This window comes from Mycteria americana, chromosome 3 (assembly GCF_035582795.1).
Source record: "Mycteria americana isolate JAX WOST 10 ecotype Jacksonville Zoo and Gardens chromosome 3, USCA_MyAme_1.0, whole genome shotgun sequence".
Classification (NCBI taxonomy): Eukaryota; Metazoa; Chordata; class Aves; order Ciconiiformes; family Ciconiidae; genus Mycteria; species Mycteria americana.
Genome location: NC_134367.1, coordinates 28,124,825 through 28,140,263, shown reverse-complemented (window position 1 = coordinate 28,140,263; position 15,439 = coordinate 28,124,825). Strand labels below are relative to the sequence as shown.

At 39.1% G+C, this 15,439-nt stretch overlaps 1 protein-coding gene across 2 annotated transcripts in view; it reads left to right on the top strand.

Moving 5' to 3' along the window:
* Positions 1-15,439, top strand: part of BMP5 (bone morphogenetic protein 5) — a 59,152-nt gene that overhangs the window by 23,406 nt on the left and 20,307 nt on the right. For both annotated transcript variants that reach the window (XM_075497290.1, XM_075497289.1), the window contains exon 3: positions 5,606-5,754. In XM_075497290.1, the coding sequence (XP_075353405.1) occupies positions 5,606-5,754 (149 nt within the window). The remainder of the gene's footprint in view (positions 1-5,605; positions 5,755-15,439) is intronic.

Here is a 15,439-nt window from a genome sequence, read left to right as displayed (position 1 = left end):
TAATTTATTCCAGGTTTATGGAGAGTTACGTGTCCAATCTCACCAAATATTGCCCGTGCACAGAGGGGGTGAGGGTTCATGTTCTCAGTGAGCAATCGGTGGAGTTGTATGCACAGTATAAGTGTCTGGATTTGGGAAATGCACCATTTGCTGACGCTGCTGTACTACCAGCCAAGATTCATTTAGGTCCTTAAAGGCAGATAGATTGTTCAACTTCGTTTACATTTGAGGGAGCATTTTTTTTTCCATGTGTTTTAATACTCTGCCGAATGTAATTAAAAGATAAAGTCATGCACTGACTTTAAGATGACGTATGCACATTTAACACATGCAGCTCACCGTAACTGAAAATTAAAACAAATACGACATTACACATGAGCAAATCTGTGAATCTGAGTTTGCAGAGCTCTGTGTGTGACGTATTTCCAAGACTGCAGGATCTCAGTAAATGACCAGATTTCACCAGGCAAAGTAGCTAAATACCTGAAAATCCCCATTAAAAACTAGTAGCAATTCCAATATGCTTCTGAAAAAAGCTACATACAACCAAAATTTGAGTTGAAATTAAATTGGTATATGTCTTTTCTCAGAAAAGGGGGAAAAAAAAAAAGCTTTGTTTTGAGATAAACAAAAACTCTCCCTCATCTTGGAACAAATAAAATATTTCTATCCTGGGCATGTTTAGCAAAAGCAAAGAAAATGACAGCCTAAACTTGCAGAGTATTCTGGAGGAAAAAAATGCCCCATCACCAGTTAGCTTGAAGGCTGGGCCAGAGTTCAAATCTCTTTTCTGTTTGCAGAAGCTTGAGCTTGTACCTTCCAGGTGAGATCTCTGAACATCGAGTCATAAAATCTTTATGGCTATAAAGAGGGAGTCATTTTATACCAATGGAGCAGAACCAACAGGAAGGAAAGCACCCATCCTCCCAGAATGCCTTCTGCTTTCTTAGTAAATTTGGGCAGGAACAAAACCGTGAGGGATTTTTTTCACCTCTGCCTTCAGCTTGCAAAAATTCTTTTGACGTAGGTTCTAAAAGAAACTTCTTGGAGGAAGGAATGAAACGGGAAGGAACAAAACATATCTTTTTAAAGAGCAGAGGTCAAGGCTTGGGTGATGAAAGCTCTTCACCTGCAAACTCAACAGATTTTTTTTAAGAACTAATGGGAAAAGTTAGTTTTTCTAATCCATTTGATGTTTTTTGTTTTTTTTTTTCCCCAGTAAGTGGTTTCTATTCTATTTTAGAGAAAGCAAAACTGCTTACTACTCTGAAGCAAGATCACACTTTAATATTATCTGACTTGTTAAAATGACAACTGTGTCTGTGAAACCATTAAAGAATGTTCTTGATTTCTTTCAATGCATAAACATAAATTTATAAAAGTTTTATATTTCCTTTTATAATCATAAAAGCCCCATGTCCTCTAATGGAAGCATGATGCCAGAAAGGGGGACATGCAACGATATACCACCCATGTGATTTCACCAGTATAACTATAGAAATTACACATGTAGACTAACTGTTTCCCTCCTGTTGCTGATTTTGCCAGTCTCTACTCATATATGGAGTATATAGAGGCAAATGCCTCAGTGGGACAGGATGGGAGAAGACTGCAAGCTCTTCACTATTGAAATTAGAAACAAGGAACTTTTCACACTTGCTTCTTGATACCTCCAGACAGAAGAGCTCCCAAGAATATTTTACCTTTTTTTTTTTTTTTTTTTTTCTGCAATAAAGCCACAGCTTTTGCTTTGGGGCCCAGACTTCATTAGTGTTATTCTTGACTTTGTCACCTCAGGTTTGTCCTACATACATACACGAGATTTTAGGTGCAAAGTTTTCAGAAATTGCAACTGCAGAATGTGAGGGTGAGAGAACTGCGAGAGGGGTGAGACACTGGAACAGGTTGCCCAGAGAAGTTGTGGGTACCCCATCCCTGGAAGTGTTCGAGGTCAGGTTGGATGGGGCTTTGAGCAACCTGGTCTAGTGGAAGGTGTCCCTGCCCATGGCAGGGGGGTTGGAACCAGATGATTTTAAGGTCCCTTACAAACCAAACCATTCTATGATTTTATAATGTCCCACACTCCTTAGTAGTGCCATACTACAGCAAAACTGCTGGGTTGACCCTGCTCCTCCACCTTCGTTTGCTCTGAACAGGAAATGTGGGTATCTGACAGGGCTCTGCAATCCCAGACGCAGTCCTGCCATGCTTTCAGGCAAGGAGTGGTCCGGGTTTAGGGTTTCTGGGTAGCAGGCTAAGGAATACGTTGTAATCTCAGTCATTTTTCTGTCTCTGTGGCAGCATGGCCGCTGAAGTATGTGTGTACTGAATGCGCTCAGAGTTTGCTGAAATGACAGTCTTTAGGATTGAAGTTTTCTATTTGTTCTAAGTAAGCGTGTAAAGCAGAGCCCATAGCAAGGCAAACTTTCCTAGCCAGCCCTGCCAATGTACTCCTACCCGGATCTTTTCTCATGATGGAAGTAATGTAGTCCAACAGGCCAAATCCTTGTTCATGATCTGGTGGCAGCTAGCCACTGATTTAACTAAACCCCAAGGATTCTTCCCGCATTAGGGAATCCTCAAGTGGCATTAAGATACTAAAGCAGCTTTCTGGAATGAGGCGAGAGGTGAAGCAGCGTTATGGGGATGACCTATTACATAGTAATCATGATCTGAGCTGGTCAAAAACTTTGCTGGGTTTCAAGGAACATATAGATGGTTTATTCCACCTTTACTTCCTTAAGCGACTCAGGAGATCTGGAGCTTCTTAGACGTTCTGCCTGCAGCCTCTTTGCTGAAATTCTTGACTGTGGTAGCATTTCTGCTGTAGACAACTGGCCATTTGGGACCAGACTGAGATCACTAAACTTAAACAGCCTCCATAAAGGTAAAGCCCATCAGCTGTATTCTGCCTGAATGTGTTCACTGTTGCATTTCAGGCTATTTACGACATAATGCCTTACTTTTTTATTATGTGTTGTGGGCTATTTTTTAAATAGAAATATTTTTTAAAATCAGAGCCAAAATTTGCAGATGTTTTTCATTTTGAGTGTGATCATTTTTTTCTTTTCACAGAATAAAGGAGAAATTTAAAATTAAAAATGTCACAAAATGCGATGAGAAGTTTGAGTGAATGACACCAGCTAATGGGGGAATCCTGATCCCAGAGCTCTCACTGCCTTCTCAGGGGTCAGGTTTTCACCCTATGTTTATATCAATTGTGAAAAAAGTTGTTTTTTTCCCTGACAAATACTTTGAATTTCTGTAGTAAATTGCTGTTATGTGGGCTAAATCATTAGGATTGGGCCGGAGACATTTTCTCTATTCTACTATGTGTTCTTGAGAATCAGTTCTAGTTTTCTCTAGGTACCCACAACTAATTTTTGGTTCATTTGCTGAGTTAATGGGTAAGAACAATCTGCCTCTTTGAGTCTATTACCTTAGCCAGATCACTATGCTTGTAGGAAGGCAGACAAGAAGATTGACATATCAATGCCAAAGACAGTTTGGTATGAGTTTCTGCTGCAGTACCAAATAATGAAGTCACACTGAGGAGAGAGCCGCAGGGGAAATTTATCCTTTATAGGGATTTCTGGACTGTACCATTAGTAGTGACCTATTCTGATTTGGCATATGAGACATCGCGCATCCTGACTTTTGACAACATTTCGTATGAGTCCCAGCAAAGTTTGGAGCTGAAAGAATCTATATGGGAAAACAATTATGTATTCTAGGAGGAGACAAGACAAATGTGAAATTATAGCACTGTGATATCATAATATTTTATATTCCAAACAATTTTACAGTTTTCTATTAAATCTACTGAATGATACAAGAAATATTTATAAATAAACATCTTAGACTGTCACATTCAGAATTAAACCTTTCAGCTTTAAAGTTCTGATAAAACCGCTTATTAGAGAAAAAAGTTGGCATTTAAGACTCCAGAGAGTACTATTTATGAGCTTGTGGTACATTGTTAATTTGTTCAGCGCTAGCATAGCAGGTCAGGCTCTTTTGAATTGTAAGACTGTTTTCATGTTAGCTCCAGAGGGAGAGAGTATGCTTTCTCCTTGTGTGGTCATTAGCACAATTCTTCTAGAATGGAAGTGATAAGAGCCCAGCAAAGTTTATCCTTTAACAGAAGAAAAAAAGATGACTTGAAAGAAAGCCCCTTTGATTTTCTTTTTTTTTTTTTTTTTAAAAAAAAACCCTCCTTTATAATTTCTGAGCTCTTTAACCTGATTCTGCAGATATTTCTCACATGTAAGTAAACATATGCTTGTCATTTTGTCATGCTCATTTGGTCTTATTTTCCTGAGTGTTGAACAACCACAGTTTCAAGAGCTACATGAGATGTTTTTTTTCAGTATCAGACCTTCCAGGTGCATTTACAGTGTTTAGTCTAGATAAGAGAGTAACTTCCTATGATGTTGTTGCGATTAAGCAACTTAAGAATACAGTGACAGGACCATTGTAATTTTAAGTCCACTTTTTATACACAAAGCCTATTATTTCTGTCTGTCTTACCTCTTCAAGCATATATACATGCTGTCTGTAAGGTTTCCATTACGATTCCAAGGTCTGTGTAAGCCAAGTCTGTCTTTAGTTGAGTTGGACAGTCAAAATTTAGAATAAAATATTTTTTCTTGTATATTATTGGTTTGATTATGTTTATGGCAGAAAAGAAATAGGTTTCTATGACTATAGATTTAGGTTTAAAAGGCTAAATGGTGAAAACAGTTTTTAATAATGCATGCTGCTTTGTAGAAGCATGTAAAATGAAACTGATAAGAGTTAAATATCTTGGGTTTAGTGTGGTCATTGTAGTAAATTATTTGTAATACTGATGTGGTTCTGGAACCAATTGTGTCAGGAGATACGTGAAAACAGAACAAATAAATGATCCGTGCTAAACATTTAGTAACACAATTATACTAACTCCCCTGAGCAGCCCTTCTGAATTACTGGATGATTTCATGGGAACAAATCTGAGAATATACCAGGGAACTGAGGGTTAAAATGTAATTACATTATTGAACAGATATATAATTTCTACTTTGATATAGAGACTTATTTTCTAAACATCTGTACTAATATGAAACTGTCTGAACTGTCATCTATTCATGTTTTGTCATATGATATAGCTGCTGTCATATGTTATTAATAACAGATTTTTTTAGCAAGGCTATGCCTTTGAATTTCAGTTGAAATTGGAATGTGATTTTGACATTTTTTGTCTTTTACACTGAATGGTTTATAAAAGTTAATCTTCCTGAGACATTCTAGTGCTGAAAGATGAATCCTTTATACACAGCCTCAATTATATATTTTGTGTATTTATATCAGGAAGCTGGATTTTTCAGATTTTCCAGAGCTGTAGTTTTCACATGCTGAGACTCATTTCAGAAAGGCCTCTCAGGGGAAATACCTGTATTATACTTAACAATTACATGTTAGCTACAGCACATGCTGTACTGTGTCATGATGAGGATGTGTCAAAGAATTATTCATTTGGACTCCAGGAAGTTATTATCAGCAAGGAAATTAAGGACAAAAAATAATAATATTTGAATGCCTTAACTCTCTATTTTCTTTAACTTAGGGATGCAGACTTGTTCCTGTTAGACACAAGAAAGGCTCAAGCTTCTGATGTGGGCTGGTTTGTGTTTGACATTACTGTGACCAGTAATCACTGGGTGATTAATCCACAGAACAATCTGGGCTTGCAACTCTGCGCTGAAACCGGGGACGGTAAGATCATAACAGTAGATCATAACTCCATATATGCTCTTGTTGTCTTTTGCTAGGAATCTTTTCTGGCCGGGTGTTTTTTAACTAGACTGGGCGACAATTCACTGAGCGTTTATAAGTAAAGAACATGAGTGTTATCCTGCTGTAGCTACAGTCTGCAAGCTTTCTATTATTCTTAATTCTGTAGAATATGGCAATTATAAATCCAACTGAATCAACTTACATTAAATGAAGTTTGGGATAAAAGCTCCTACATAGAAAACGAAGTTCCATTTTAATGTTCTTCCACTGATGATTACATTCAGGAAACTCAAGCAGATTTGTGGAATTTTTGTTTTAGAAAGTTTCTAAAGATCTTTCTGGGCTGAAGCATGGAGAAAGGTATAAAAAGACCTTGGGACATTTCAGGAGGGACCTCATAGCCGCTGCTACTGATGTTGGAGAAAGGTTGACAGTAGGGTAATGTGGGAATCGGTATTCTATCATTTGAAAAAAAAATTAATTTCAAAACTTTTTTAGCTTGAAATGGATTAAAAATTTGAAATCTTGAAAATTTTCAGTAGCTGAAAATTAGAAAGAACACTATCAAAACTGAAGTCAGAGCTGTCGTTTTTTCAGTACAAATTTACTAGGCTACTTCACTATTCACAGTTATGCTCTTCATTAAAAAGTGAAAATGCATCTCAATGCAAAATAATATTTTTAGAAATGTTCTTTACTTAGACTTCTTTAGAAACTAATAAAAAGAGACTTATATACTGTTTTTTCTGTGTCAGTTCACTTAATCCATACTACTTTACAAGCAAACTTTCAGATTTAGCTCTTTCTTGTCAAAAAGCTTTTTATGTCAGAGGTCAAGGGATCTATGATGCCAGTTAATCTAAACCTTAGCTGACATAATGTTAATGAGTAGCAGAAGAAACCCTGGTGTAAGGATTAATATTTTTTTCTCCTTTCTTTCTGTTCTGGTTACATTTTCTCATTGTTTTTGATCTGAATTCTCCCTCAGGCTCAGCTGGGCTGTGAACAAAGCCTCTCATACTTTTTCGGCAAGTGTTCCGGCTGCTGGAGAGTTATGCAAAAACTGTCCTCCTTTAGGCATGATGCTTAAAAAGGGAGTTGGCAGGCTTGAACCAGAGCGGACAATCATTTCACCTAATATTGTCTATATGGTCAGAGTACAGTCAGTGGAAAAGGGAGGCAGCAATGCAAAGCAGACCACGTTGTTGCTGTGTTCAACCAGCCTTCAAAGGCACCGCACCTGAGCGCGGGCTGTACCGGGAGCGGCTCTGTAAGGCAGCCCGGTTTTGTGAGGCCATTTTTAAGCCCTTAAAATTCTGGAGAGGTGACACCTCCATCAGGCATCCAAATTAGGTGGACTGGCTTCTGGCCAGCTTTCCTGCTCCAGAATAAACTCCATCCTTGACTTTTTTTCCAGGAGATTTAAATACAGAAATTCTTGAAAATTAAATATCCATGAAAGGCATTCATTAAGAAACCCTGGAATCAGCAATTTGTTGGTTCTAGCCTCAAATTATATCCGTTCAGTAAACAGCAGGAAAGTTTGTATGGGTAAAAGCAAACCTTTAGGTTAATACACTGAAGAAATTGTAAAAGAACAGTTTATGTAAATATTTCCCCTGTCCTACTCCCAAAATCAGAAAGGTGATAGATAATTTTCTATTTTAAATTCCAAAGCTACTGGCAGCTTTACCTTCTGCACCTCACTTATTTGAATTTCTCAACTCAGCTGCTTGAGTGAGGAGGGAATTCCCCTTCCCTCACTTTCTGTTCTCTTTTCAGTTTATTCATGCAAGAAGAGTGCCCTTCTAGGGACTAAAGTTTTCAAAACTATAGGGAAGACCTGTGCTATACCACTTCAGCTTAGCATAGGGAAAATCATCCTTTCAGGCTCTTACAATTTTGCTCTTAAGGCTTTGATTATTTTTATTGGGTTGCTGTTACTTCTGGAAGCTATTAGAAACACCAGCGGTTGAATGACATGTTTGTGTACAGATGGAACATGAATTTTCGTACATGACTCAGTATGTAGTGGACTCTGTTTGTAACCCAGAGAACCCCACCCACCTCCCCTCCAACCAGTTTTCTATGAAAGCTCAGAGACTAGTTCAAATCAACTGAAAAACTTTCCCTTGGCTCAAGTGAACTTTAGGCCGTGCAGGTCTGAAGCCTGTTCCTTCGTGTTTCCAGCTGTCCATTGAGTTTACAGGAGGCAGAGGAGTTCTGCCCCCATAACTGGAGAGACATTTATGATAAGACCTGATCCATTAACCTTTCCATTGCAACAGACTATTAAACTAAATGGGATTCTGTTAAGTCAGAGGATCCCTGTTTGAGGTATTCAGGTGCTGCACTGGGGCCCTGGATAATCAAGTCAGTAAATATATACTAATTTTTAGATTTATTCATACAGCACCTTTAAAATGGGGTGCCAGTAATTACTGAGACTCCAGGGTGCTACTATATTGTTATCATTACCATTAACAGTAATCCTTCTTACAGTTATCTTTCAGTGACTTTTTAGGCAATTACTTGCGTAGATATATTTCTTTGGTGATCCCTGAAGATGGTGCATAAATAATAATAATGTCTACATGAGGACTAAAAAAATGTGTAACTATTTAATATAACAGTGTGATAAAAACAACTTTGGAAGAATGTCTGGTTGTTGTAATTCATATTTTTCCCCCTTTGAAAATGCTGAAAAAGTACAAAAAGCCACATGACATTGGAATGTGTTTTCTTTTTTCTTTAAGACAGTATTTGGTATCATACGTCTCATTTTAGCATGAAATGTAGACTTTTTCTCTTAATGGGACGTTTTATTTTGAACAGTAAGAATAAAGGTTTGCATGACACATATGGAAGCTGTCAACATATAATGCACTGTTTCCCTGGGGCTGTGGTAAATTAAGGATCAGGGGTTTTTTATTCTCTTTTTTAACGTCTCCTCAACATTCTGCAGCATCCCCTTTTGGCCGATTCCCTCCTTTTGACACCAAAACTCTCCGTGGTGTTTAAAATGAGAGGTGATCATTTTCACACTGATGGAAGTGTGGGTGTTAGATGAATTGCAGCATAAAATCAATGCAGATGCAGAGACAATTCGAAAAGCTCCATGCGATGCTTTTCCTGTATATATACCATATGTCTCCTAAGACTTAAAACATGTTCCAGTGAATCAGCACCTTCATATTAACATTTTACATTTTTATAATTGGAAGTTAGCAATACTTTGAACATCACTTTTACTGGAGGAGTATAAATAGCTGCAAGAGTATTCCTTTTGCTGTTTATATCGTTGCTGAAGAGAACCTAGTGTTGTCTACAGAAAATGGGAGAGGGAGGTAACGTGTAACGATGACCACTGATGATCCGCAGAATAAAACAGGTTCCAAATACACAGATCCCAATACAACATCCGGGGTAGCCCCCACAGCCATCTAGTTCTGTGCCTTTTCTTAGATTACTGCAGCTCTCAGTTATTTTCCATCTGCCTGCACATCAGACGGGAAGAAACTGGTGGTAACTTTAAAAAGCCCAAGCTGATTAAGGTGATTTCTTTTACCACGTAGTCCTATGGAAGGTTTCTTTGGGCTTTCTTGCTGTTTGAGGTGGGCAGGCAGCAGGAATCTTCAGCTCCCTGACTCTGACTCTTACTTCAGGTATGTTTTTTTCCTCAGAGCAAAGGGAAACTTGAAAGAAATAGGTTCCTTGACCCAAGTGAAGCCTGGGGAAGGCCAATTGTCTCTCCAGCACGTATTTGGGTATACTCTGACACGTGTCCCCTGGAAGGGGGTTTGGCTCCTAATCCTACATGCTGCAGGAAGGATTGGTGAGATCCTTCTCTAGCGATGATGGGGGAGACATTAAGAGACACACTCTCTCGTTTTTAGCCTCTCGTCCTTTCAGCCTGGGCCTTCCAAGGTCCCTTTCTCCTATGAAGCCTTCAGAGAGGCAGCAGGGCCACATTGTCTATGTCGCAGAGGGTGGCTGGCTTGCTTTCAACCCATAGCAACCTGTGGCAGCACCCTGGCTTCCTCAGGTATTTGGCTGCATACTTTACACTGGCCTTGGCCTCACCTTTGCAACACTAAATGTTATCTATCTCATCTCGAGGTTGCCCCCAGTCAGCCTTGGCACCTAACTTACATGACCATTGTAGCCATCAGGTATTCTGGAGGATGCTGCTGGGTTCTTACATTTAAGTCTCTTGGTGGATCTGGTATTTACAAGGCAAAGTATCATGAGTGAGTTCACCTTCATTAGTGTCCTTACAGTGGGGGAATTTAGGATGTATATATTTATATTGATATATATATGGACTTTGGCAGGCAATAGCTCTGCCTAAATTCTGAGCCATCTGGAAGCCATATAGCCATGTTAGCACAGCACTGAACCCGAGCTAATATATCCTGCCCCTCAGCAGGTTTTATTAGCTTGGGCTCAAGCACTGCCTAAGTACAGCTACATGAGTTCTGGTTCAGAGCTGACTTTGGCCAAAGTTACACTAGTAAATTAAACACACTCAGGAATACTGTGGTGTGAAACGAGCTGGAGGGATCACTCTCTCACTCTCCAAAACAGGGTGACCCCATGGCAGCTGCCCCCCTGGGAGAGGTCCCTGCAGCACTGCCTTGGGGTGCTGGGGACCCTGCGGTGGAGCTGGCATAGGACATAAGTGCACCGGGAGCACCCTCCCACCCTGAGCAGAGCGGATGATCCAGCTCCAGTGCCTCGCAGCGCTCCTGGGCACTCGTTAATTTACTCAGATAGGTGTAACCCCTGTTTCCACCTGGGTCAGAAATACAGTCAGCATTTTCCTGTGTCTGCGTGTAGCAAGCGATGTGAACGCACCCTTTGCTAGTAAGGGCACACTTACTTTAAGCAGGAGGGTCAGGGAGGTGAGATGGGCTCCTGCCCCTTCTCCTGCCACCACTGCATACTGGTGCATACTGGTCCTGGCTGTACAGCCGTGCAACTCCCCCACCACCCGGCTCCCCAAACAGGTGAAGAATACATCTGCTTCTCAGTATGGTAGAGATAATGTCATTTGTGTTTCGTTTCATTTAGAAGGCTTTTATCCATTTCATTCTTTGGTGGATGACCAATTAATCTAATCTCTCCTTGTTTTATTGTCTTCCTGAACACATTTTTAACTGTGCAGAAAAGCCCTAGGACTCCCACAAACCATTCACAGTTTAAGTACATTAAATTGAAAGGATAAATCAAATACTTAGCAAGCATATTGTGTATGTTTACATCTGATTTTTTGTGTAAGCATACACGGTACTGCCACATTATACAGCATACCATGGTTCCTAATATGTTCCCAAGTGCTTTCTTCAAGAGCTTTATGAATACCAAAATCAACACAAAAAGATACGCAAAATTCCTTCAACTGAACTGAATAAAAACAACAAAATGTAAGATTTTAAAACCAAAAGCTGAATCTTTAGTTTTGACTAAAGCTGTGAAGCCTAGGAAATGCAGAGCAGACCATCCAAGACCACCCATTTTTCAGAATTCCTTAAAGCCTCCAGGGAGGAGAAGAGTTAATAAAACACATGAAGCTTGTGTCAAAAGCATATTTTATGTTGATATAGATAAATGTGTCCACCAAAGGAAAAGTTTGCATAACAGTTTATGTAGATGATACAATAGAGACAGTATAAAATACTTTGGAGTTGGAGTGTTGGGGATGTCTTATGTATGGACCATCACATTTGTGTTGTTAGGTTTTCCTCTTCTCTTTTTTTTTAATAAGCCTTCATTTAAGCTTTGGTAGCCAAACTCTACCTCAGTTCTTTTGTTTCTGTGAAGTCCCATTGCTGTCAAGAGCACTGTTCAGGCATGAGAAACCACACAAGTTTCTATCTTATTTTGAAAACTACTTTGTGAGCTTTCAGACTCAGAGCCTCAAGACAGTTTTTGCTCAAATATTAGATGTTATTGGACCTTGTATATTCAGGGTCTTCCTCCAAAAAGCCTTTCCCAATCCTCATTTCAGATATCACTCCCCACGAGGAGGAAACCATAGGTGTGGCACTGGAAATTTTTTTTTTCAGCAAACCAGAAATGAATTCTCAGCATCACTAAAGTTTTCATTTCTATCTACAAATATATAAAATTATTACCAAAATAACTACTGTGACCTAGCAGTAGTGGTTAATCTGTCAAATGTGTTTTGTGGCTTGTTGAACACATTTGAAAGTAAATAAGTGCTTGTTTTTCATAACAAAATGAGTGGTTTGCTGCGGTTCGATGACTCAGGACAAAATAATGGATCTTGGAATCACTCATTGTCCTGTGTTGCCAGTGTAAATCTGGCCAAGATGCATAATGGCTGAAAGCTCTTGCAAAATTAGTGTCTGCTCAATGCCTTACATAAAATATATACTGCCTGAGGAGAGACAGCCAAGTCACAAATCTTACCAGTGTCATTGGCATCCACATTGGCGATCTCAGAAGTCAGCTTTCTGAATGTCATGAAAAACGAGGCAATGTCTCTAGGTCAGGACTGCGAGACACATTGTTATTGAAAGCTTGAAGGGCTCTTGCATTTCCATTTGGAGCAGCTGGGGGGGAAAACGAACTTTTAAGATGGAACTTGGTCAGTTCGTGAAAAGAATTGTGTGATACGACTGCATGTCACAGCAGAAAAAATGGATGTAGTGACACAGCAAATAGCTCCACAATTATGATCCTGAGTGCTACTCCTATTCTGTGGGTAAAAAAAAAAAAGAACAAAATCATCAGGATTGTCAAGGTAGCACCTTTTTATAAGCTGAACTTCACAGTTATTTTTGCAGAGCGATGCCTTTATTATAAGGGGACAGAACGTGAAAAGGCAAATAATATTCATTCAGTTCAGCCAGTCAAACCAGCACTTCCATACAACCTTTTATGCAAACTGCTAAGGGCACTTTACTATCAAATAGAATAAAAGCCAAAAATAAGTTTAAATGCCAAGTCAAACAAATACATCTTGCCAAAGACTCAAAATCATATGAATAAGGACTAAGGAGTTCAGCAGATTTGGAACATAATGCTTTAAATAAGTCTTAGTCTCCAAATATACCTGTCAATATGGAGAAGAGATAATAAATTATCATAGCAGGATTGAGAAGCGCATGCCAGAATGTGAGGAATACAAAGGCTCTGGACTGTCCCCGCAGAGAGTAAGTCCATCTGTTATGCTTATTTGTTTTTTCTATGTGTAGGGGCAATTGCAGTGGTTAGGTTCAGTGGAGCAGGCGCTAGCTGACTGCTGGTTTCTTGCAGTTTCTTCTTCTTTTCTTCTAAAGTCTGAAGAAAAGTCTTTGAAATCCTCAGAATTAAAGGTACGAAGGAAGTATGAAACCAAACCCATTTTTCAGAATGCTTGACCACATTCAATTCTTGTTCAGAGGTGCTCAAGAGAAGCAGAGACACACACCTTGCTGTTTTGGTTTTACCAGTTTCACGTGGGTGAAGCTCCAAGGGAAGGTGTAGTTAAGCAGGTCAGCCTGAGTCATTCAGCTGGTTTTAGAAAATACTGCTCTAATACCACAGTACGGAACAACTGTGTGCTGGAGAGACCTGGATTTTCAGTTGTCATCAAAGCCGAGAGTTTTCTAAATGCTTACAAGAAATGATAGACCAAAACCACTTACTGAAAATGAAGCCCGTGAATGCTTCTTGCTACAAAGGCCAGTTCAGGGTAGCGTAAGATTTTTCTTACTGTATTCTGAAATCCACACTATGGACAAAGGTGAGGACTACCTAACAAGACCACAGCACACAGATGGAGCTACTGCTGTGGCAGAAAGCTTGTCGCACTGCAGAGGCAGGATGCTTTGAAATACCTCCTGTTCAGGAAGGGGCAAAGCTTTGTGGTCTTAGACTGAAGGAAGTCTCCCACACACACACTTTTTTTTTAAAAAATGAAAGATAATAGAAGTTCTGTAAATGCAAACTTTCTTTTGCACAGAAGCAATCTAAAATGGAGACAACATATGCGGTTTGAATTTCCAAACCAAACAGTTCAGAGATCCTCCTCGGAAGAAATATAGCGTCTCAAGGGCAGTGTATATTTTGATTGCTTCGTCTTCTGAAAGTTGCAGTTAAGCTAAGGCATATGATAAACCGAGAGAGAAAAGTTTAGTGATGAACCCACAGAAGTCAATAAAAGTTTTCCTGTTGACTGCACTAGAAGCAGATTCAGTGCGTATACCATTCATGAACTGAACAAATGGGTCCTAAAAACTCAGGTTGGCTGCTTAAAAGATCAAGCAAATAAAGGAATAAAGTCACATAAGCTGTTTCTGTGTGTAGAAAGGCTGTGGGTTGCAGGATTAATTTTTTATAGCATATCTCTATACCCTGAATAACCAAGTAAGCCTTAACTTGTGGAATCTTAATAGCCATCTCATTGCTGAAGTCTAAAGGAAACCCAGAGGAAACTTAATAATATTAAAAGTTATTTTAAAGGGAGTTCACATTGGTTTGAAGGACATTTTGCTTTGCACACAATATACACCATTGTAAATTCAGAGAACCTAGATTTAAGGTCAGAAAACCTCCACACATCTTTACAGCCCTCAGTATATAAATCTAATAGTATTCTTAAAATGTCCACCAGTAAGGTATTAATCTTTTACAGATAAAATTAAAATTCTGAAAGTCATTGGAACAAAAAATAAAGAAAAATAGTAAAAATATTCCCTCTAGAAATGAGGGGAAACTTGGAACTTTGTGGTAAGAGGCTAGTTTGTCCATGTTGCAATGAATAGAGAATAGCCTGTACAGTTTTTCATATCTGACTTGCAACAGAAGATTGGAACATATAGAAATTAATGTTACTGAATTATTTAATAGCAACTCAAACACATGAAAAGAAGAATTAAAGAAACACAAGACTAAAAAGCCGTTTAAAATGAAATCAGAAGCTTCAACAAATATATTTTTCCCTTGCAGTCAAAAAAGTAATTATCAAAATTGTTCAGAATATGTTGCCAATTACTCTGCTCCATAACTGCTAACTTTCTCAGTTCTTCTCTTGCCTTTGCTGGGCTCTCTGTCACTGGAAACATCTTAAACCAATTTAAAGTGCTACACCTGAATAAACATGTTGTAAAAGTGTTTATGTATTGAAGTGGGTCAGTTCAAGGTATGGTATTTGGCTGGAACTTCTAATTTCTCTTTTTACTGCAAAAGGGCTGCCAGAAGGAGGAAGTCTGAGCTGAATTAATACATTTGTTACAGTGGAAGTAGAATGGAAACTACTTTAACCACAAATCAAACTGCCTCTTTCATTTACGCCAGTGATAGAGTTTTTCTAAGAAATATAGACTCTGGCGTACAGCCACTGTAAGTTTGTGTTTGAAAAGGAAATCTATATGCTTATTTCTATAAGGTTTACTCCTATGCTTATTTGCAAGTTCTTTTTCAGGGTGATTGAGCTAACAGCATTATACGTTTGTGAGGCAGATGCTCCTTCCTTGCCCGTGTAGCAAACTTTTCCAGTCGGCTTAGAAGGATCCGCAGGCGCCCTGATGCCGCTCGGCGCACATGGTGCCTGTGCCCATACCTTCCCGTTTAAAGGACCTCTGTGTCCCCCACCCAGCACAGCTGCACAGCTTCACATGACACTGTCTCATTTTCTGACGGTTGAAGGGCTCTG